Here is a 22,939-nt window from a genome sequence, read left to right on the forward strand (position 1 = left end):
TGAAATTAAAATTTAATTACTTCAACAGGATTGAGCCATATCTAAAATAAATTATGTAGACTAATAGAAAAACAAAATGATCTTTGTAGTCGCAAACGATAACTTTCTTTAATAAAAGGTATTTGATCCCTTTGGCGTTATGACATCATTTTTCTTTTGTTGTTATTTTTAATACATATGGTGTGTGTATGTGTGTGTGTGTGTGCATATGTGTGTATACATGTGCATGTGTGTGTCTGTGTGTCTGTGTGTGGGTGTATGTGTTTAGTACGATGTATTGGCCATAGAATGGGTGTCAGCTTGTCTGCCACATATTATAATTTGTTTCATTTATACTTTATGGAGAAATATAAACATGTTTGCCATTGTTCTTATTTTATGGAGGCCCAGACTGTGGCTCAGAGAGATTAAGCCAATTAGCACATCAAAGCTCTAGTCTTATCTGATTTCATTGCTGTGTTCCCCCTAATAGAGAATATTCTTCTCTCTGGCCAAATGTTCCATGCATTTGATTGGCAAAAAAAGGACTCAAGTATTTCCTTTTAAAGAAGAGAACACAACACATGTACAAAGTCACGAAATCAGAAATGAAAATCCGTATGTTTTTTTTTTATTCTTTCAGATTTATTCTTGAACTCAATACATAGTATGGGTATAGAAGTCATCTTTCTCCAAAGGGTCACCCACTGTTGTGTCCTATAAGGCCTCATTCCTTCCTTCTTCCTCCCTCCCTTTTTCTCACCCTCCCTCCTTTTCTCCTTCCCTCTGTGTTTGTATATGTGTATGATTGGATGAGAGAGAGAGAGAGAGGAAGAGAGAGAGAGAGGAAGAGAGAGAGAGAGAGAGAGAGAGATTTATTGGAGTACTTTCATGCTTTTCTTTATTTTCCATAATTCCCTATGCCTAATTAAGTTGTAATACACATTAACTGAAATTACAGAATGATTGAAGAACTAAATGAATAGTGGTCTGACAGTATCCCTGAGTGCCTGCTCTAGGCTTTGTGGCTTTGGAAGGCAGCTCCCTTCACCTGCCAATGATTTAAGGGTTTCCTTGCAACTGTTATTTTTGTATTGAATTATTCAAGAGGTTTCTTCTGGAAAAAGTTTATATTGCTACAATAGGATTTTTTAAATTTGGATTATTCTTAACTGTCTGTGTTTCATCACTCAAACTTCATTTGATTAATTAAAATTTTCAGTAAGAGGTAGTGAATATACTAGAATTGGGGATGAAATAGGTTTGAGAACATATAAAGTGTGTTTAGTAATCCCTCTAATAATCCAGAATCCTTGGCTTTTGATTTCAGATTTCTAAGTTCAGCTGTGACATATTTGCCTTGTTTGAATTTCTTATGTTTGCATAAGAACAAATGAAATATTAGCTGCACAGGGATATAACATGTGGGGATGGTTCCTGATATATTCTTATGTAACTCATCAGTAGGTTCTGCTTTTTAATGTTCTTCTTTCACCTGAGGTAGAGTCGTGCACTGGCTGCGTTCCCCACAGGTGCTATCTAATCCTGTGCACTAGTCTGAACATTAAATCCATAAAACTGGCTTTATTTTAGACTAAAAGGAGACTGTTCTGATTCAAATGTACCCAAAAGTTCTTTCCAAAGACCTCATTCACAGCATGTCACACAGTTTTGCCATCTAGGCCCAAATCCAGAGCTGCCAAAATATATTTTAGAAGATAGATCCATGAAATATATTTTTAAAGACCCATAGAAATGGAAATGGTTTTAGAATGAGATACACTTTCATGATATCAGACAAAACAATGATTTTTATCCAAACATAGAGTCAGAAATTTGGACTTGAGATCTCTATTGATACATTGGTTCTTTCTATTTGACAATAAGTGTAGTTAGAGTCCAGGTTTGGACCTTGCTTTCCAAAGATGAGCTAGAACAAGTCTCATTCCTGTAGTTGGTAATTATCTACAAAGAAGAAAAGAAATACACAAGCTACCTCAAATCCAGAATTATTTGATACATATTACACAGTACTGGGAACAGTGACTAACTGCCTAAAGACTTCAGGAAGGCTGGAAGAGAGAGTAGCATTTAAGCTCAGTGCAATACAATGTGTGGGAGTGTACCAGAATTTTCTTAAATGGGAAAGGGCATCCCCAGATAGAAAAGACAACATGTTCACACAAGTGGGGACGTAGGAGAAATCAGCATCCTGCAGACAATGTGAAAATTAGAACAAGTCTTTTAGAAAAGGAGTTTGGCAGATTGTGTCGAGATCTGTACAAACACGTATGTCTTATAGCACAGTAATCCCACTCATGGGGGTTTTATCTCCAGAAGCCCAGAAAAGATTTCATTGTAATGTCAGAATCACCAAATAAAAATTAGCTTATTTTCTTAAATATACAAAATAAATGTGTGGATTACAGCACACAGTTTTAATGACCGATTCTATTGCCAGGGGGATAATAATGAGTGTTCTAAATCAAGTTTAATACATACATATGGTATTGCATTAACATATAAAATGTCATTGTATTAATTTATAAAACAAAGCTTTGTTATATTATGACCAATTTAAAGTGATCTATATCTATGTATAGATAAGATGAAAAGCTCCAAGCTGCAAATTAAAAGATCTCCAATGGTCATAAAGTGGTTTGTCAGGATGGTAAAACTGTGACTGATATATTTTAAATAATGTAACTTATTATGGTCCTATTAGTCATTTACTCAAGTAGTGATTTCTTGGAGTGGATGTAAGATTATAGGTTTCAGAAGTCTAATAGAACTACTGTTAGAAAAGATCATATATGAACTACATTTTTCAGTTTTATTGAATGTTTTTATTTATATTTTAAATGTTATCGCCTTTCCTGGTTTCCTCTCAAGAAACCCGCTATCCCATCACTCTCAAACCCCCACTTCTATGAGGGTGGTCCCTCACCCACCCACCCATTCCTCCATATTTCCCTACAATGGGCCATTGAGCCTTGACAAGGTCAAGGACCTCTCCTCCCATTGATGCCAGACAAAGCCATCCTCTGCTGCATATGCAGATGGAGCCATAGGTCCCTCCCTGTGTTCTCTTGGAATGGTGGTTTAGTCCCTGGAAGCCCTGGTGGGTCTGGTTGATTGATATTGTGTTCTTCTTTTGGAGTTGTAACCCCTTCAGCCACTTCTGTCCTTTCTCTAACTTCTCCACTGGGGACCCCATGCTCAGTTCAGTGGTTGGCTGTGAGCATCCACCTCTTTATTTGCTAGGCTCTGGCACCCTTTTCAATTTCAAAGAAATCATTTCAGAATTAATCAATAGCATCATTAAAGTAGTGATATTTTAGTAATGGATCTGGATGGTCAGTTACATTGAAAACTGGCCCAACTGATGGTGGGCCAGAAGTGTGTGCAACAGGTGAATTCACACAGGTAGGTGTGCTTCAGAGTAAGGCATAAAACAAACTACCTAAGACACCCATCTGGAATATGCGTTAAGTGTGCAGTTTTTAATCTCATCCTTAAAGTTATAATTTCAAGGCAAATTCATAAAGTTATGAAGATCAATATAAGGTTACCAACTGTATTTTAATAATTACCTTAATCCTAAGGATAGCCATTGATCATTTTAAAATATTGACCCACATGAACTCAATATAAATTGCCCATGAAACATTGTATTTATTGCGGTGCATATTTGAAAAGTCCTTCTGCTCTTTGATTTTCCTTATATTAAGGTACAACCTTGCTACTAGCCCCTTCCCTGTGTGTTTGTACCTGCATTCACTTGCAGAGTGATAGAGCGTTGTGTGGTTTTTTTCTGTAGCTATCCTGTTGTGTTTTTTTTTTTAGAAGCAGGGTTTAATATACAGTCTTTCTATTCGTGAACACAATATCTCTCAAAACTGGTCATGCTTCCTTCTGTGGCCTCTTAATAATTTTGTTTGTCCTTTAGAGTTTTCTTTTTTTTTTTCATCTTTATTAACTTGGGTATTTCTTATTTACATTTTGATTTTTATTCCCTTTCCCGGTTTCCAGGCTAACATGCCCATAACCCCTCCTTCTCCCCTTCTCTATGGGTTTTCCCCTCCCCACCCTCCCTCCATTACCACCCTCCCCCCAACAATCACATTCACTGGGGGTTCAGTCTTAGCAGGACCAAGGGCTTCCCCTTCCACTGGTGCTCTTACTAGGATATTAATTGCTACCTATGGGGTCAGAGTCCAGGGTCAGTCCATGTATAGTCTTTAGGTAGTGGCTTAGTCCCTGGAAGCTCTGGTTGCTTGGCATTGTTGTTCTTACGGCCTATAACATTATCTGTGTTGTGAGGTTACAGGTTACACTCACTGTGCCCTACCTCTGGTTTATTAATGTGCCTGAATTACATTCACAATTTATTTTCTTTTCTCCTTTACACTTTCTCTTTTATTCTTCATTTCCTTATTTCCTTTATTTCTCTTGTATTTCTGATAAATAGCCATGGACTATAACTTTAGTGATTGATGTTTTTCACAATCAATCCTTAAAAATCCTTGGTCAGTGACTTCTCTTTGGAAAACAATATTGTTCTACTCACTGACACATTACAACCTGAAAGGATCAGTTTCTTAATGACTTGTCATTTCATTCTTGAGATTAGATCAAAGTGAACATCATCCATGTGTAAAAATGAGTAAGCATATAGGATGCCACGTAGTTCAGAAATGTCAAGCATGAGGCAGTAAAGGACAGTATGAATGCTAAAGAGACCATGTCCAAAATCACACATTTAGCACTGTTATCCTCTCACCAGAGGCTAGAAGCCACCTATGATGCTCTCTGTACAAGACAGTATTGTTTCAGTCTATGAATCAGTAATATTTTGTGTACAAGTAGACTAGTAATTCCTTTCTATGGGGACGTTGTCAAACAGCTAGTGAAGTTCTGATACCACAACAATCAATAATGAATCTAGAAAGCCATCCTAAGGAAGCCTCTATGTACAAATGACTTCCAAGGACAATATATTGTCCCATCCTGGGAATCTGCGTGGGTCTGGTCTCTATTTGCAGCAGTAATGTAAGAACCACTGCAGCCAAGATCATGTGTAGCTTACTATATGTCTATCTAAAATTCTCCCTTTTCTAAAATTCATTAACTAAAACAGACGTACTTTCTAAAACCAGTTTGGGGCAACTATCATTTACTGAATGACCATACATCATACACATTTATTTTCTATTCTGCTGTGAAATCCTCCAGACATCTATGATGTTGGATAGTTTCCTAGTGGTTTTATTTTTCAATAGTCTTTGCCTAACTAGAATTTCTGCGATAGAACTGCAGACATGCTTTCATAGGAAAGGGCAAGGCTGACGGCCTGAGGTCAGTCACTGAAATCTACATGGTGGAAGGTGAGAACTGACTTCCGATTTCTGCAAGCTGTCCTCTGACCACTACATGCATGCTGTGGGATGCATACATGCACATACGACACAACATATACTCACTATATACACACACAGCACATATATACACACTCACACATGACTGAATGTTTACAAACTGAACAAAGAACAAAGAAGGAATCCTGTTGAGAGAGGTTTCTCTGAAGGATGCTGATTATTAGGGTCATGGTCAGGGGGTTCTTACTTTTCTAGCTAGCAGTACAGACGAGAGTAGTCTACTTCACAAAGTCTCTATGGAAGTTTACAGAAATTCAGATACTCAGGTTTCTTCACATTTCTTAGAAACATTGAGAATAACTATTCTAGAGCACTGAAGTTAGATCTAATTTGAGAAGAATTCATGTTACCTATTTTCAAGATTCCAAATGTTACTTACTCACTGTAAGCCTCAATTCCTGATTGTTTTAAAATAATATAGTAGTTATGATATCATGCTCTTGTAAAGATTGTGAGATAAGTCTTAATATTTTTATTCTTGCAATTATAATATAATTATATCATTTTCTTCACTTCCTTCCCTCTAAACCTGCCTATATAGTACTCCTTAATCTGTTGAATTCAAGGCCTCTCTTTTCATGAATAATTATTGCATTCATATATGTATATGTGATATATATTCCTAAACATAAATACAGCCTCCTCAGTGTGTATTTATGAGCAAGGCTGACCTTGTATTTTTGCTTCTTAAAAGCCCTAGGGCTGGGGGATTGCTCAGTCCATAAAAATGCCTGTTGCTAAAGCATGAAGCCCTGAGTTTGGATCTCTAACAACCATGCAAACACCCAGCATGGAAGCTTATGCCTGCAGCCCCAGAACAAAAAGGAAGAGAGATCTTCAGCCAGCTAGTCTAGTCAAAGCATGGTCTAGACTCAGTCAGCGAAGCAACCCGTTCCAAAATTGAAGTTGAAAATGATCAAGGAAGACATCCAGTGTCAATCTCTGGCCTCATGCATGTATGTGCACACCCATACACGTGCACATAAACTACAAATACACATACAACATATTACCTAGAGAGTGTGAAAATAAAAGGTAAAATACAAGAATAGAGAGGAAGGAAGCATAAGTCTGTAGAATTTTACTCATTAAGGTGCCCCTGACGTACACTTAAGAGTGTTAAGTTAGTAGGTAATAAGTTTAGAGATCATTGGTTCCTCAAATAAGTGTTGCCACTGCACAGGAGGAAAGGAAGCCAAAACTAATAATAAATATGTATAAAGGCAGTCTACTGTGATCTTCCCAACAGTTCTATTTTCCTGTCTCATAAAAATGAAAAAGGTTCCAATACAATTGCCTCTATGATCTTGTCTCTCAACTGGAGCTTGCTTCCTGGCATATGTCTTTTAGAAAGTCATCCATGCATCCTTCATGATGAATGTGGTATGACAATGTACATTGAGAAAAATCTCCTCCAACTACTCCTATTCTTCTAAAAAGAAAATACTTAGGAGCGAGGCATAGCAGCTCATCCTGGTAGTCCCAGAACTCAGAAAGCAGAAACAAGAAGACTTTAGCATTGGAAACCAGCATGGGTGCAGATTGAGCTCCATGTCCCTGAGCTACAAATTTTTCCCTTTGAAGTAAAAAATTAGAAAAAAATACTGAACCATATCATTTTGTATTTCTTAACCTGCAGACACTCATTTGAGTACTTGGGTATTCTTATATTTTTGGTTGTGAGTCCAGCCTTTAACAGCTGAGCCTTCTCTCCAGCCAATGTTCTGACTCTCCATTCTCAACAGCAGCAGTTTTTAGTGCCTTCATTTTTCACCAGTGTCATATGGACAGGGATTTGTGGGTGGAGAGGGCAGACAGAGAGCTTGTCTTATATCGTACTTGACATCAGCTTCTCCATGTCCTCTAAATGCCACACTGGTTAATAGCTATTAACTTTTAAATTTCTTTATAAGTACATCTCTTTATCAGGATTAGAACATACATGTATGGAGTTCAGAGAATAACTTGGAAGACTCCGTTTTTCAACATGTGGGTCATCAGGCTTGGTAGCAAGTGTCTCTTTATCCACTGATCCATGTAGTGTGTGTGTGTGTGTGTGCGCGCGCGCGCGCACGCGTGCATATGTGTATGTGTGTGTGTGTTTAAACGATTCTGAAACTTAGCAACATTGTTTTTGTTTTTATCCACACTCTGAGATGTTCAAATGCCACTAGTATATACCTTAAACAAAACTATTCAAACTTTGCATGACAGTTTGATCTGTACAAAAAGGGGCAAAACTATTTGAACTATAGGAGCTGAGAGAGTTATGGAAATCTACCATTTTGAAAAGAATCCTGAAAAGCCTTCTTGCCCCGACTTGTTATGATCCCCACAGGTCTTGGGCTGCTCTTCATAACTATTATCCTTTCAGCACTGTAGTCTCAGAAAGGGGGGTGACAGAACAACAGAGGGAAACACCTATAGACTTCATTCCTACAATTGTTCCTATGACCACATCTCTAGTGTGGCTTGGAGTGTCTCTGTAACTAAGCTCTGCAGCTTACCCCTACTTTACTGACCATGACCATTTCAGGCTGTAATGCCCTCCTGCACTGACTGTGACAATTTCAGACTGTAACATCCTGTTGCCTTAGCTATGGCCATTTCAGGCTGCACCCCCCTGCTGCAGTGACCATGACCACTTCAGGCTATAACACCCTGTTGCAATAGCCATGACCACTCCAGGCTCTAACACCCACTGCACTGACAGTGCACACTATAGGCTTTAATGTCCCCTTGCACGAACTGTGACATTTCAGGCGTAACACCCTGCTGCAGTGACTGTGGTTGTTTCAGACTGTAAAGCCTGTTGTTTTACCTGTGACCATCTTGGGCTGTGACACCCTGCTGCAGGGACCAGGGGCATGACATGAGTGGAGCTGAAATGAGAATGCACCTGAAGCTGGTCTGGAGATCTCAGTTTTCTGGAATCCTGTGTGAGGGTGAAGAGATTCAGCAGCGTGTAAGGATGAGAACTGTAGGCAGTTTCTGGGGAAGAGCGGCATTTGGCCCTTTCTATAAACCATGCTATAGAATGGTTCATGATCGGCTTAGCTTGCTTTCTTGTTCCCCTTCCTGCCCTCAAGGATTGCTCCGGTAGCCTAAGAAATGTATTTGAGCATGAGAAAAGACTGTACAGCCTTCATATAATCTCTCAAGCACTCCTATACTGCCCCTGGCCACATACTTCAAGATGCAAATATCATGAAGAAGCATAGAACTAAAGCAATTGTTGGTATTTGTATTATCTCAATGAGACTAATTTCTCACTTTACTTTAACAAAAGGAAAATCTATGAAGAATAGATTCTTTGACCCAAAGGCACTACCCAAGCAAGCCTGTGCTAACGTATTAAACACATTTCCCCCGTGACTTCAAGGTTGCTGTACTTTGAATTGTCCGTTTGCCTCTTATCCATACTCATGGTTGCCATCCTTCTATAACTAACCTAGTCGAAACCCTCTTCATATAGATTTGTTTCCTTTCATTTTGATAATGTAAGTCATAATAGATAATCTTAAAAACTGTTGGAGAGGTAGTTGAAATACTTAATGTTTAGAACGCATATTTTTATTTATTTATTTATTGGCAGAGATCTGAATATCTATACAATCCAGTTGAAAAATGAACAAGTCAAAGTTTGGTGAACCAATGGTTTTTATTGGGGTTACTTAGAGGAGTGTGGTGAGCAGTTACTTACAGAAAGAAACCACTCAAAGACAGCTACATCACTGAAGTCCATCCCAGCATGGGAGACAGCCTTCCAGAGCTGGAGGACTCTGTAGCTTAACAGGTGAGGGAGTGTTCTTTTCAGGTGGCTCAGGTGATCTGAGCCTCTTCCACAGCTGGGTTTTGTTTCTTCTAGTTTAGCTGATCTCTGCATGTGCTGGTCTTATCTCTGTTTTTTTTCCAGGCAACTGGGCTTGTCTAAGAGTGACTTTCCGTGCGTGTGTGTGTGTGTGTGTGTGTGTGTGTGTGTGTGTGTGTGTGTGTGTGGTGTGGTGTGTATTTGGGGGACGGGAAGGCCCCAGTGAGTCTGTTTTAGGAACTTCCTAAAGCTATTTTGAGTCAATTACTTCCTGTCTTAATGGCCTTCCATGTGGGATGGAATAGGTCAGTATGGAGGAGCTGTCTACACAGCATAGAGGAAGGGCAATAAATGTGGAAAAGTGTGCATATACACAAACACGCACACTTTTTGCATCATGGTACTACTGTTCTCTGGGGCCAGCCCGCTCTGCTATGGACGCTCTGTGCACCCCCAATCACTCGATAGCAACATCTCTAGCTGTGTTGATCAGAAAACGTCCCTTTGTGCCTTGAGCATCCATTTGAGGGTTAGGGAGACAGGTGGATGGTAGAGATGCTACCATAAATTTGGAATAATTTAAGAATTTAAAAACGTCTAATAAGTCATTAGCCTTTGACTTACTTTAACCAATTTATTTGTTTTTAATACCATGTCTCTTAAAGTTATGGGAATTTAGGCAGAAACAATGAAGATCAACATCTATACATCTAAGTTCTGGATTCTGGATGGTAGAAACGTACACCAGGTGAAGAGTACGATAAAACTGGTTTTGGTTTGTCCTTGTGACCTGGCTTTCCAAACAATAGCAATACCTTAAACTGCAGCTCAAGGTCGCCTCTGCTTCGTCATGCTAGTTGCATCCAGCTAGAAACTCAGATTAAACTGGTTAAATTAATGTTCTGGGTAAACAGACAAGTTACTTATTTTACAATCTTTAGCTTTTCCATCTATGAGAATCAGAGATGCTTTAGGTGAACTGTCATTACATTACACAGTTGTTAGCCCATGAAAGGTAGTACTTCCCTTTATATCTGGAGATGGAAGGATAGAATTGAGTGGGCTGTGGAGCTTTTCAGACTGTCCGAGCCTGTATCTAAGACTCCTCCCCTTGTGAGCCCACCCCTTTCATTTGCATAAAATAAGGAGCCACCTTACTCCCCCATCTCCCTCCTTTTCCATTAGTATTTTCTCTCAAAATCTCTACAATTCATGTTTCTCAAAACCTAAGTGAACACAGGTATTGTTATTTTATTTAGTTCCTTGTCTTTAAATTACAAAATAAATACCATAAACAGCTGGTGAAAGTGTGCAGAATGGAACCTGATGAAACTATAATTCATTTCCCTTTTATTTCAGACTCCTTTCTGAGATAAACCTCTACTATCTGATATGTTATATCTTTGTGAAAATATGCCTATATACCATTTGTGTGTGTGAGTGGATGTGGATGTGAGGTGTGTGGTGTGTGTGTGTGTGTGTGTGTGTGTGTGTGTGCATAGACTTTACTATCCACATTTTGAGTGTTCTATTTCAAATGGCAATATATCTTAGGAATATATTCATCTAGGCACAAATGAATTTATAAAATTATGTTTCACAGATTTACAGAGTAGTATTTTTCTTGTTAATCTGAACTGTCCCTTATTGGTTCATTGTGAGTGAGTTATTAGGTTTCTGGCTTTAGCTAAAACAGTGCCATGCTGTTAGATGCACGTGGAATGCTTGACTTTGATGCTGTTTATTTTCCTTTTATGAAAAGTGCTCCACGTTTCACCTTTTGTTTTGAAAGAATAAAATCACACTGTCTAGGTCCATGTTGTTATTAAGCAAATAGGTCAAATATTTGTACCAAGTACAGGACAGCATATTAAAAGATGCTAAAAATGCTTTTATGTCTCAAGACCAATGCTAAATAAAAGGAAGAAGGAAAAGACACTTGGAGAATGTATATTGTAAGGTTCCACAGTTGAGCAGTGTCTCAAAACAAATAGTAGTCAAGAAAGAATGACACTTTTAGTCGTCTCAAACTCAGTCACCATTTTCTAGCTACAGTGTCTCTCTTGGTGTGTATTCTCATTTCACCCTTTCTATGTAGCATTGGCTGACTTGGAAAGAGATTTGAAATGCATGGATATCATCATAACTGGGCAATGAAAAATAATTTTAAAAGTGACTGGGGCATTTTCTTAGATAATTTCCTAAAGATATTTTAGTATTTCATGTGTCTTCATGGTAATGTCCTTTGGAAAACACCATGGTCTTTCCTCTTAGCATGCCGGTAGAATGTACAAAGAGTTACTTTGATGTGGTATGTGCTGTTTTCCTATTTTTCAATGGTAGCAGATGTACTGGGCACAGATTTCCATATGGTATTCCAGGTGTGCAGTCTTTTATTTACTGAAGAATTATTTTAAATTTCAGAAGGAAAGCAAATAATAATAACAATACACATTTCCACTTGATTGCTGGCAAACATGTTTGTTCTTTAAGATTTGGGAAGCAAGATGTGTGCTGCCTGCTTGTTTGTTTTTATTTTTACTAATCAGTCAGATGGCATATTTATTAGTACTATGTCTTTAAAAGCGAAATGTTCTAACTGGCAAAAAGCTCAATATATTTCTTGATGTTGCATAATTGCTCTCATAAAAATCACCCTATAAAAACAGTCATAATAAACATAGTGTGTGTGTGTGGGGGTTAACATTCATTGACTTGAAAATAAAATTATAATTGTAATTATAAAGCTTTGGGGAGTGTAGTATAAAGAGTACGAGATAATAGTCTCAATTTTGAGCTTCTAATTTAGTATTAGGCAAAAACAAGATAACGACCTAAAGGAAATCATGTAGGAGTTAGGGAATGAAAGGTTGACAGGAGTAGTTTCTCTTCGAACTGCTGATCATACGGATTGAAAAAAAAAATTATAGAGAAAAAGCCCCGTCCGTGTGAGTATAAGGGCTAAAAGCAGCCTGCACCCCTTGAGTCCCGAAGCAAATTCAACAACAGAGACTGGCTGGACTTTGAGCGGAGCGCGGGCTGGGCTGCGTACCAACAGCCTCGTCAACTGCAGACGGAACTGCAGCATCCCTTCCTGCAGTAGCGCACCAGCCATTGGCTCCTCTGTGACACGTGACTGATAGAGGCTTTTCTGTGTCTTTTCTCGCCCATCTGTGTGCAGGGCACTGATAGGCCAGGCTGATGCGCAGGCAATTTATCATCTTGATCTCCCACTGAGTCAGGGAGCTCTCCTGTCACCAGTATTGATTTCAGAGGATGGACTAAATTTCCTAGGATTTCCATTAAGAATTAAGAAAAAAGCTCTAAGCACGCAGGGTAGCCAGACAGACATGGATATGAGATGGCACTGTGAAAACTCGCAGGTAGCTTCTTCTCTCACAGCCGCTAAGCACAGCTTAGTTCTGCAGCATGCAGGGTTTAAGATACCAGAAGCTTAAAATCAATAAGGATGGAAATACGAACAGACTCATTCGGATGAACTGATTTTAAGATTTATATGAAATATTCTTTTTAGAAATTGCATGTCAAATTTATGCACGCTGTATATGAACTGTAGAGAGAATTTAAATTTGGAGCTGTCCTTAAACCCTGAGCATGGTTGCTTTTAGTTTTGTCTGCTGCTTTTCTGTGAGCTTCAGAGGGTTTTTTTTCCAGCATGCTTATGGCAAAAACAACTAAAACTTGAGTGTGGGGTGTGTGTGTGTGTGTGTGTGTGTGTGTGTGTGTGTGTGTGAACTTGGGTCAAGAAAAAGCATGAATAAACGCTGCTTTCAATACTTACCAGACTGCTTTATTACTGTTAATAATTTGGTAAAAATGTTGCTTAAATATGCTTGTATTCTGGCCGTGCATGCTTTTGCGGCACAGTGAGATTTTTATCAAGAATTCGCAAGGTGTTGTGTCTGAATTATACTCATGTTGGGTAACAGAGACTGTATTCGTGATCAGTGTTTAAACTTAACTATTATAAATATTTCCTGATGATAGGAATTGAGTAACATATGCATATATCACTTCTGCTTATTTAAAAATATATGTGCTGGATAATGAAAGTGTTGATATTTCTGAAATACTAACTTTGATTGTTTATTTCAAAATAGCAAGATTTCAATCTCTAGGAATGCTTCCTAGATGAAAGAACTAAAATGGTTTTAAAAATAATTTATCTAGTTATAACCCTCTAAAAATTGTTGTTTATGTATATAAGAGGTTTTCTGTAGCGTGTGTGTGTGTGTGTGTGTGTGTGTGTGTGTGTGTGTGTGTGCGCGCGCGCGAGTGTGTGTGTGTGGGGGGTGCTGGGGTATGTGTGGTGTTGTGTGGGGAGAGGGGTAAATGCCCCGAGGAATTATATGATATTCTTTTGGCTCGTCCTCATTCTTATGAGGAGAAAAATGCATTCACGCATTTCCTAGACCCCCAGGGAATCAAAGCTAGCAGAAGTAGATGCTAGGAGATGTCCAGATGGGATTGGCCCGCTTGGCAGGGAGTGGAGACAATGGGTGGGGGTGGAGCAGATGGAAGACAGAAGGACCGCACGTTAGCAAAGGGCTGGGGGTGGGGTGGGGAGGAATTCTGTTTGCTTCCTAGAGAAGAAAGCCCAGTCTCTTTTCATGGGAACTTCTGATTGCAGCTTCTTTTCATTATGGGACAGGATATCATTTCTGTGGTGACAGTTATATTAAATTCAAGTAGCCTCTGCAGCTTAGGTTAGGGGAGAAAATCCATGAATACAGGTTGCTCTGTCAGATTATTAACAGATCCTTGCTTACGTGTTTTTTTTTTTATGATCTTTGTGTCTTTATTGTGTTAAGAAAAAATAGGGGGGGAAATTAAAATCAAGTTTATACATTTTGAGCTGGTGGCATCCTAAAGTGAATGTGGACATTATTGTTAAAATTTTATCCCAGACCATTAGTAAAACATTAACAGTGTTGCCAAAATTTTGCCTATTGAGTGTTAGTATTGAAAATATTGACAGCCTCTGATAACCAAGCACTATTACTTCTAACGTTTAGTGAGATCACATATCTAGAACAATGTCTGAGTAGTTTATTTAGGTCATTGTTGTTTATGACACAGCCTGAGTGTTTCAATGCCAGTTAAAATTCTGAAATGAAATAAATCTCTTAGCATCCTTCATCCAGTTTTCTGTACTTCTGGTTACACAGCTTTTCACAAAAGTGTCACAAAATAACAGGATAGAAATCAACTTATTATTATTAACAAATCATCATTACGATTTGTAAAATCTCTGATTTTAGTTAGCCTGATAGTTATTTTTTAAGTACAAATGAGTTTGATTAAAATCATATACTAAAAAACACTGAAATGTTTTAACACACATCTTTTCTTCTATAGGTCCTTCATAGCATACTGGCTTATGTTTTAGGTAGAACATCTTGCAAAGAAGCTATTTCCCAGGAGGTCTTAGCATGTTGCAAGTGTCTTTGTATTTACCTTTGGATCCTTGACTTTAGCAAAGAGTCATTAAATGAACCACATGACAGGACTCTTTTGCTTTGGTATCTTGAACTGTGTTGAAGTTGCTGTGCTTAGATCATTTACAGTATTTTTTTCAGAAGCTGAAGAAGAAAGGTGATTTCTTATCACACTTTCCTTTTTCATCGTTTCTTTATGACCTGTGCTTGGAAATTAATGGTCTTCATTTGGCACATTCTGTCTAACATTCCTAGAAGGGAATAAATGTCTGTATATAGAAACTGGGACAGAGTTTCTGTTTTGGCAGCCTGACTGCTGTTCATTAAACAAAATGACCCAGTGGTAAAGGGTGAAATTTCTATTAAGTACACAATCAAAGTTATGCAAAAGACTAAGCAAAGAGGAGTAAAATTTCAATTTGTGCCACATATATTGGTACAAATAAATTTATTCCAGGCATTTGAAAGGAAAGGGAAGGATTTGGAGTTTGAGGTTTGCCTTTCATAGTTTCAAGACCAGTCAGGAACACAGAGTAAGACCCTTTCTTAAAGTAACTAATCAATAACTAATCAATTAAAAAAAGCTTTAAACTCATATTTTGCACTTGAATTTATCTGCCAAGCAAATTTCTTATTGAGACATTACCAGGAAGATGCTTACACAGTACAAATCCTTAGTGGAAGCATTAGATACTAAAGATGACGAAAGCAGGGATGCTGATGTGCTACTCTCTGTTCCATGTGCCCCTTTAATTTATGAAATGGTCTCATCCCACAGCATCTCATGTTTACAAACTGCAAGTACGATCAGTTAACTCTATGTCTGTTGCTGACTTCTCGTGGGAAAAGCCCTCGAAACTTAAATATTTTAGTTTTTAAGTAAGAAACAGAACCAAGGACTGTAGGCCTTTGTCTACAAAAATTAAGATTTTTGAGAAATAGATGTATGTTCCACCATTTAGCAAATGACTTCCTTGAAACAAGAGCTTCTGTTTTAGATTATGTATTTTATATTATACATGCATATGTTTTGCCTACACGTATACATATAGACCACATGCCTGCCTGGTGCCTAGAACCAGAGTTGCGGGTAATTGTGAGCCAGCACATAGGTTCTAGGAATTGAGTCCTGGTCCTCTGCAAGAGCAATGGATACCTTAAATTGCTGAACCATTTCAATAGCCCAGAAATAATATTCTGTGTTATCCAAAAGAGTATTCTAGTCTATTGCTGTACCACTCTGAAACCACCCCCACAGTATCTAAATCCACATTATTAATTTTAGTGTTATTTGTATTGACACAATGCACAGATGAGCAGGGTATTGACTGCTTAACTATAACCAGACCAAGTGACATACATTATCCTGTCTTCCCCCTGACCCCCTCCATTCCTTGCTTGTAGTGTTTACTCCTCTGCGGCTTTACCTATGATTCATGGGCTCAAATGCTTGTTGATCAGAAACATAGTATGTTACCTGCCACAGAACTCAAACCTATCAACTTCAGGGTGTTAATTTAGCAATGTTCCTTGAAAGTTGTTCTTAAATTAATCTTTGAATTTCTTTGATTTCAAGTAAGGTTGACATTATTTAGCCGAGACTTGTGATTCTCAGTGTTCTTAGCTCTGCCTTTACTACAGTTCTTAATGTTGTGCTGACCCCAACCCTAGAATTACTTTATTACAACTTCTTAACTGTAATTTTTATGAATCTACTTTTATGAATCATATTGTAAGGATTGTATACACATATCCGATGTGTCTGTGTTTGCGTGCATACCTGTGTGTGTGTGTGTGTGTGTGTGTGTGTGTGTGTGTGTGTGTGTATGTAAGGTTCATTCAACTACTCAAATGGTTGCAACCCACAGATCAAGAACCGCTGCCCTGAACAATTTATTGTACTGCCCGTTGTCCTGTTACTTTTATTCCTTGAAGGCCTCTCTTCTGTATGCACTCTGACAGGCAGGATGGAGCTGGGCTAAGGCACTCCAGAGTAAGCCTCCTCTGGAGCAGGCTGCTGTTTAAAACAATTGGAAGAAATGGCAGTTAATAGATCCATGGATATCTCCAGCTCTTTTAGCAGATTAAGGCAGAATGAGTCCAGGCAAATGGCCACTGTGCCGAGCAGGAAGACTCTATGACGTATTCTCCACCGTACTCTATGACGTATTCCTGCCTCTGTGATGTAATGATGTGATTATTGCCGCACCTTTCCATCTGCTTCTCCACTATTCCGTTTCATCTGGAGCCAAGGTTAGACAAGAGTAACTCATCTAGACCTCCATCTCAAAATTCAATGGTTTTTTCATTCCAATATCTTTTTTAATATTCAGACAAAGCAGAAATTTTAACAGCAAAAAGCCTCAAAGGTTTTCTTACTATTTCTCCAAAAATATAACATAATATTTTCAATAAATATCTGTCGTTTAAATTATAAAAATATTTAACAGTGGTAGGAGTATTGAATAATATTTTAGCCAAGCAAAAGAGTTCAGCTTCCAAAAGGACTCAGTCCTGATAAGATTCCCTTCTTTCTGTTATTATTGCTTTTTCAAAGACATTATATTGTCCCGTGTATAAGTCCTTGAATGTTATATATGTTGATATGTTTACATCATAAATTGAGCAGTAAATCTGTGGATTAGATGGAGTTTACAAGTCTGAGAAACTCCTTTGCTTGGTTAACTTCTTCACAACCTTTCACCCTGCCAATTCTTGTAGAGCATAGTTAAAGACAAAGTGCCACGGCTGCGGGTACAGATTAGTGGTACAGCCTTTGCCATGCTTGTGTAAAGCCTTCAGTTTGATTTCTAGCCTGGGAGAAAAGGCAGCCAGCCTTGTAGTCAATCACTGGAAGAATTATGAAAAGTATATAGTACATGTAAATATAGATTACACACGTATATGTCCATATATATGATAAAGTGGATATTCTGTTAAAGCAAAGTGACTTTTATTACTCAGTAAAACTCATTTATTGTCAGCTCAAAGTTTGCTAGAAATTCTTTTTTTTGCATTTGTACTTGAAGTTGCATAGTAATTGCTTCAAATCGCAATCCTTATTTTTTCCATGTGGGAGCTAGTTACCTACACAAGATCATGGGCTTTTATATTTACCCTTTGTGTTGTTTCCACTCACATACAGAGCATTTGGCTGGACTGCCTTTAGATTAGGTTTGTGTGATAACACAATCCTCTTCAGAGTCCTGTGTAGTTTTATGAGTGTGTGTCCATACATTTACTGCTAAATGTATAGCCACTAAAACCTAGATCCAAAGGGTATGCTTAACCAATAAGAAGCCTGATCAGGGAATAACTGTGCAGCTCTAGAAACTGTCCTATGTTTATTACAAGATTATAGCTAGAATACATCAGCCATTGCTAGGTTCTTATCACTGTGCTTTTTATATTTCTGATAGTTATGATACGTAAACACGCCTACTGGTTGAGTGCTCTCTACAAAAACCCTGCTGGATATCTTCAGTGACTATCTAGAATGTAAGGTACTTTATATCTTGCAAGTTCACTTACCAATCAGGATAAATGCTCACACACCAGGAGAGTACTGGAAGTTGAACTGCCTTCTTTCCAAGTATCACTTAACGGGCACATGTCTTCTGGTTGTCTGTCAGTGCCTCTGCTTTAGAAAGGGTTCAGCACAGGTTAAAGAGAGACAAGGCGATGTTATTTGACTGTATATACTCCAGTTCTATGATCACACAATGAAAAAGTAATGCAAGATCAGATAAAATCAGGTGGTTACCCATCCCTTAGTACTATCCCAGCCTCTAAGGTGGTGTGAAGACTTAAGACGAGAGAAAGGTTTAGATAGGGATGTTTTACAGTGGTAGAATGTCTGTCTAGAACAGTCAAGGCCCTGGGAACATGCTCAGAAGCATCAGAAAAGAAAGGAGAAAAAAGAGGAATTATCACTTAAGATGGTGCTTTTTAAAAATAAATTGGTGCCAAGTATAAATATTTAGAGCCAGAAGATAAGGTAAGCATGCATATGAAGTAGTCTACCACATTTCAGTGTGACTGACTGGGTTTTGGCCTCAGTTTAAGTTACTTTAGAGGAAGGGAAATGAATATAAATATGGGAAGAATGCAGGTCACTGGGTTTGAGGGAAACAATTTTGAAAAGTAAGAATTGTGGCACAAACAGCTTGCTCATGTTGTGGAATTGTTACTGTTGTACCATTTCCTCAGTGAGTATTTCTTTTTAGAAGCAGAAACCAATTATGAGGCGTCACATCCACAATTCATTTCAACTATATTTTGGTATAAAATATTAAACTCAATAGTATCAACAAAATCACAAACTAGAGATAAATAAGCTTGAGGTATTGTTTAAAGACATCCATGGTAGCAAAGTCTGCCTAGATTTCTGACTTTCTCATTTATACATACTATGATAGAAATCACAACTTTTGTTGGTTACTTTCTATTGCTGACAAAAGAACTAAATATGACTTTGGGGGGCAGGGCCTATTTAGCTTATGCAATCACAGTCCATCATTAAGGGAAGCGAAGGCAGGAACTCAAGCTGGGGAGGAACCTAGAAGCAGGGGGGAAAACAGAGCTATGGAAGAGTGCTGTTTACTGGCTTGTTCCCAGACGTTGCTCTGCCTGCTTCCTTCTACAGTTCAGGACCACACGCCCACAGTGGCACAGACCTTCCTTCCATGGGGCCAATTTGATGAAAGTGTTTTTTTTAATTGAGCACCCCTTTCACAGATGACAGTAGATTGTATCAAGTTTTCAAGAGCTAATTTATTTTAAATAAAAGTTCCCCGGGTTCAGTAACAAAATAAATATTGACTTGAGCTTATTGTCCTCTATGTAACAAGTCCATAAACATTGTATCTGGTCTTTCACTCTGTGGGAGATATGGCTGAATATAGAGAGGCTTAGTGTGGTGAGAAAACTGAGAAAACTAGGCACTTGATTGAAAGATATTTTGAAAATATGCCATTCAAACAAGAATAATCTGGTTTGTGCCTATAAATATATAAATCCTGGATTTATATTTTAGTGGTTGCAGCTGTTCCATTTACTTGCCCTTTGAATGTATCTGAATCTTTAAAAAACAACCCATGCAAAATACCACAACAGATGAGCGTCGTGGCACATGCCTTTAAACTTAACCCTCAGGAGGCAAATGGATCTCTAAGTGCAAGGCCAGCCTAGGCTACATAGAGGCCAGCCTAGGCTACATAGAGGCCAGCCTAGGCTACATAGAGGCCAGCCTAGGCTGCACAGAGGCTAGCCTAGGCTACACAGAGGCCAGCCTAGGCTACATAGAGACTTCCAGGTCAACTAGGGCTTCACAGAGAGACATTTCCTCTAAATAATAAATAAATGAAAATAATTAAAAACCCCACAGTTCACCAATTGCATGTAAAGTCTAGAAGTTAATTAGAATCATGTATTTCCTTTACCTCTTTAATATGGAAACACATGTGATAACTAGACCAACTTTAGATTATAAAAAGCATTCTAAATTTATTAAACACAATTCTCCCTCCATTCATCTTTCACAGGTGTTAGCATCCAATATCACCATCTTCCCACTTGCCAGTACTGCTTTTTTAGTGAAAGATATTTTTTTAAAGAAACAATTCTTTTGTTCTACTTTTTCCTAAATGTCATGAGACTACTCTGGGAGATTTCGGGGTGACAGTAATTTGATTTCCAACATTAGTTGAGAGAAATTGCCTCAATGCTACTCAGAATTCCAATAGGTAACATGGAATGAAAAGCTCTAAGATCAGTGTAATTAGCAGGAAAGCAGAGCTTTCCGTGTGTGCCCCACCTATTTCTTCTGTTTAAACATTGATTTTATTCTTGATTTGGTCTTGATATCTTTTTCTCTCTTAGTTGTCCTTGGTTCATCTAAGTCACTCTCAGCTCTCTGTTCTGAGCCTCAAATCTGCCCTTACAGTCACTTCAGATTTATCTGAAATCCCACAGGTCCCAATGGGGACAGGTTATCTGTGGGAGAGTACCCAAATTTTAAACAGGTTTTCTAAATATTGGTTTATGCAATAAAGTGTACCAGGGAAGGTTCTTCAGCAATTAAAAGATCACCTGCTGTAGTTTGGGGTACTTGATTTCCTCCTTTGCAAAGGGAGATATAAACAGCTTTAATCTTTAATACTTCTTGGGTTTAGAGTGTGGATGAATGTGTCTTTTAAGAAAGACATTCTTAAATGGTCTGGAAGCATGATTGCTCTTCATGTTGCTAAATCACCTTACCTAAATTTTCATGTGGTTTTTTCTGACTGGATTTGTGTTTTGTTTTGGTTTTCTGAATAATTCATTCAGTCATGGCCTTAATTAGAGGCAAAGCTGATTTTTCCATTTTTACACTGATGATGACACAGGCTTGTTAGCATTCTGCCTGTGAACCTGCTGGTTTTCAGAGAATTGATGATATGGAATCCTAGAAACTCACAGTAGGAAAAGTACCACACAAAGCAACAGCTCAGCAAATGAGGGAAATGTGGTATGTGTTCATAAAAACAGGGCTTTGTATGAAAACAAAGGAATATGTCTCTGCACGCCTGTGTTCTCTCTCGCCGAATTCCCACTTTGATATGGAGTCATGAAATTATTTCAAATCCACTTTCCAGAAGCCAAAAATGGCTAAATTATTCATTATAAATGAAAAAACTTACTACCATGTATCAAGAACTCTGATTTCTTCTCTGCTTCCCTAATAAGAACCTGTGGTGTAAACCAGAGGCTGGTTGTACTAAATAGACACCCAGGTGATGCTGGACCTGCTCTTTGGAGCTTTGGGCCTTGTACCTATTAATGTTTTAAAAAGTGCCAGATGCTTCCCTAGGAAGTGTCACATTGCCCTCTGAACGGTGAGGCTCATTGTGGCTTCTAATGGAAGGGGGAGGAAAGTGGCCACGGGAGAGATAGATCGCACAGTCTGAGGAGCTGCTTTTCTACCGAGAGAGATTTATGGGAGACAGGTTTTTAAAGTGCCAAATGAGGTACTCAGGGAACAAGACCTTGTAAGCATTTTTCTATAATTGCTTAAGACAGAAAGTGGGTCTGTACTGATAATAAAAGGGTTATGTGTGCAAGAAAAAAGGTTTTTGTGGATGTTTCTAGTTTGGACATAAGAACCAATATAGTTTGCAAATATCCATGGCCACTAGACTTCCTTAGCAGGGAAGTAGTCTGTGTTTTGTTGTTGTTGTTTGTTTTTGCTTTGTTTTGTATTTTTCAAATGGTAGGTATAAATTTGAGACTTTGACATTAATAATTTAAAGACTAAAGATATAGAATATTTAGTAATTATATCTTTCAGGCTTTGTAAAACATTTATTGTCCAAATCAAAACTCAAATTATTTACTCCCTATGGAGATACATTAGCATTTTAGCTTTTAAGCTAATCTTATGATGGTAGATTTGACTTCCAAAGCAGTTAGCTTGAAATATTTCAATTTAAAATATTTCTCAGGCTTTAGACAATGTAAGAAGTCTAGTTGCTTCTCACTGGGGAGAGAGGGAAATTAGGAGATGTGGGGACCAAATACCGTTGTCCAGCTCTTTTTATTGGGGCCACAGTGAGTGTCATCAAATCTATTTCAATATATCTGAGTTATGTCACCGGTTTTCTACTGTTGATAGTCACTTATACGCTTCTAGTAGGAATAATTTCTTCCACCATTTTTTATCTGGTGTGTGTGATGGAATTGGCTCTAGAAAAAGCATGGTGGGCTGAAGACATTTCATTGTAAGATGCACCATTCTTAGCTACAGTGAAGTGAATTATGCACGGCTTCTAGTGCCTTACTTTGCTGGAAGCTGTGTGAGAAAGCAGGAATTCTGGGCAGGATACTCTTCTCTTTGACAATGTGGTATTTAACTTAGATAAAATCTTTGTTAGTATCAGAACTAAATCTGAAAGTGAATTAACTAGCTTGACCTGAATTGTTTTCCTTGTACATGTTATAATGCCGATTTTCTCTTACACACCATTCTAGAACTTGAAGTCAAAATTTAGTTCACATCTCATTGGTTGAAAGACTAATTCTACTCCCCTAATTCTGAAAGAATTCTATTATCAACTCACTGGTAAAGGAGACCAAGATAACCTGCCACTGTCCAAACACAGTACAGACACTTCCTCCCCTACCATCCCCCATCTTCTGCAATTAAGGTTTATCATTTCTGCCTCTCCCAGAGGTCAGATACTGACGTCCCTTTTTTCTGTCCTATCCCTGTCATT

At 38.2% G+C, this 22,939-nt stretch overlaps 1 protein-coding gene across 51 annotated transcripts in view; it reads left to right on the forward strand.

Moving 5' to 3' along the window:
- Positions 1 to 22,939, forward strand: part of Nrxn1 (neurexin 1) — a 1,143,874-nt gene that overhangs the window by 1,077,291 nt on the left and 43,644 nt on the right. For 2 of the 51 annotated variants that reach the window (NM_001434112.1, NM_001434113.1), the window contains 1 exon segment: positions 12,464 to 12,611. In NM_001434112.1, the coding sequence (NP_001421041.1) occupies positions 12,579 to 12,611 (33 nt within the window). In that variant the 5' untranslated portion in view covers positions 12,464 to 12,578. 51 annotated transcript variants of the gene reach the window in all.

This window comes from Rattus norvegicus, chromosome 6 (assembly GCF_021556685.1).
Source record: "Rattus norvegicus strain SHRSP/BbbUtx chromosome 6, alternate assembly SHRSP_T2T, whole genome shotgun sequence".
NCBI lineage: Eukaryota > Metazoa > Chordata > Mammalia > Rodentia > Muridae > Rattus > Rattus norvegicus.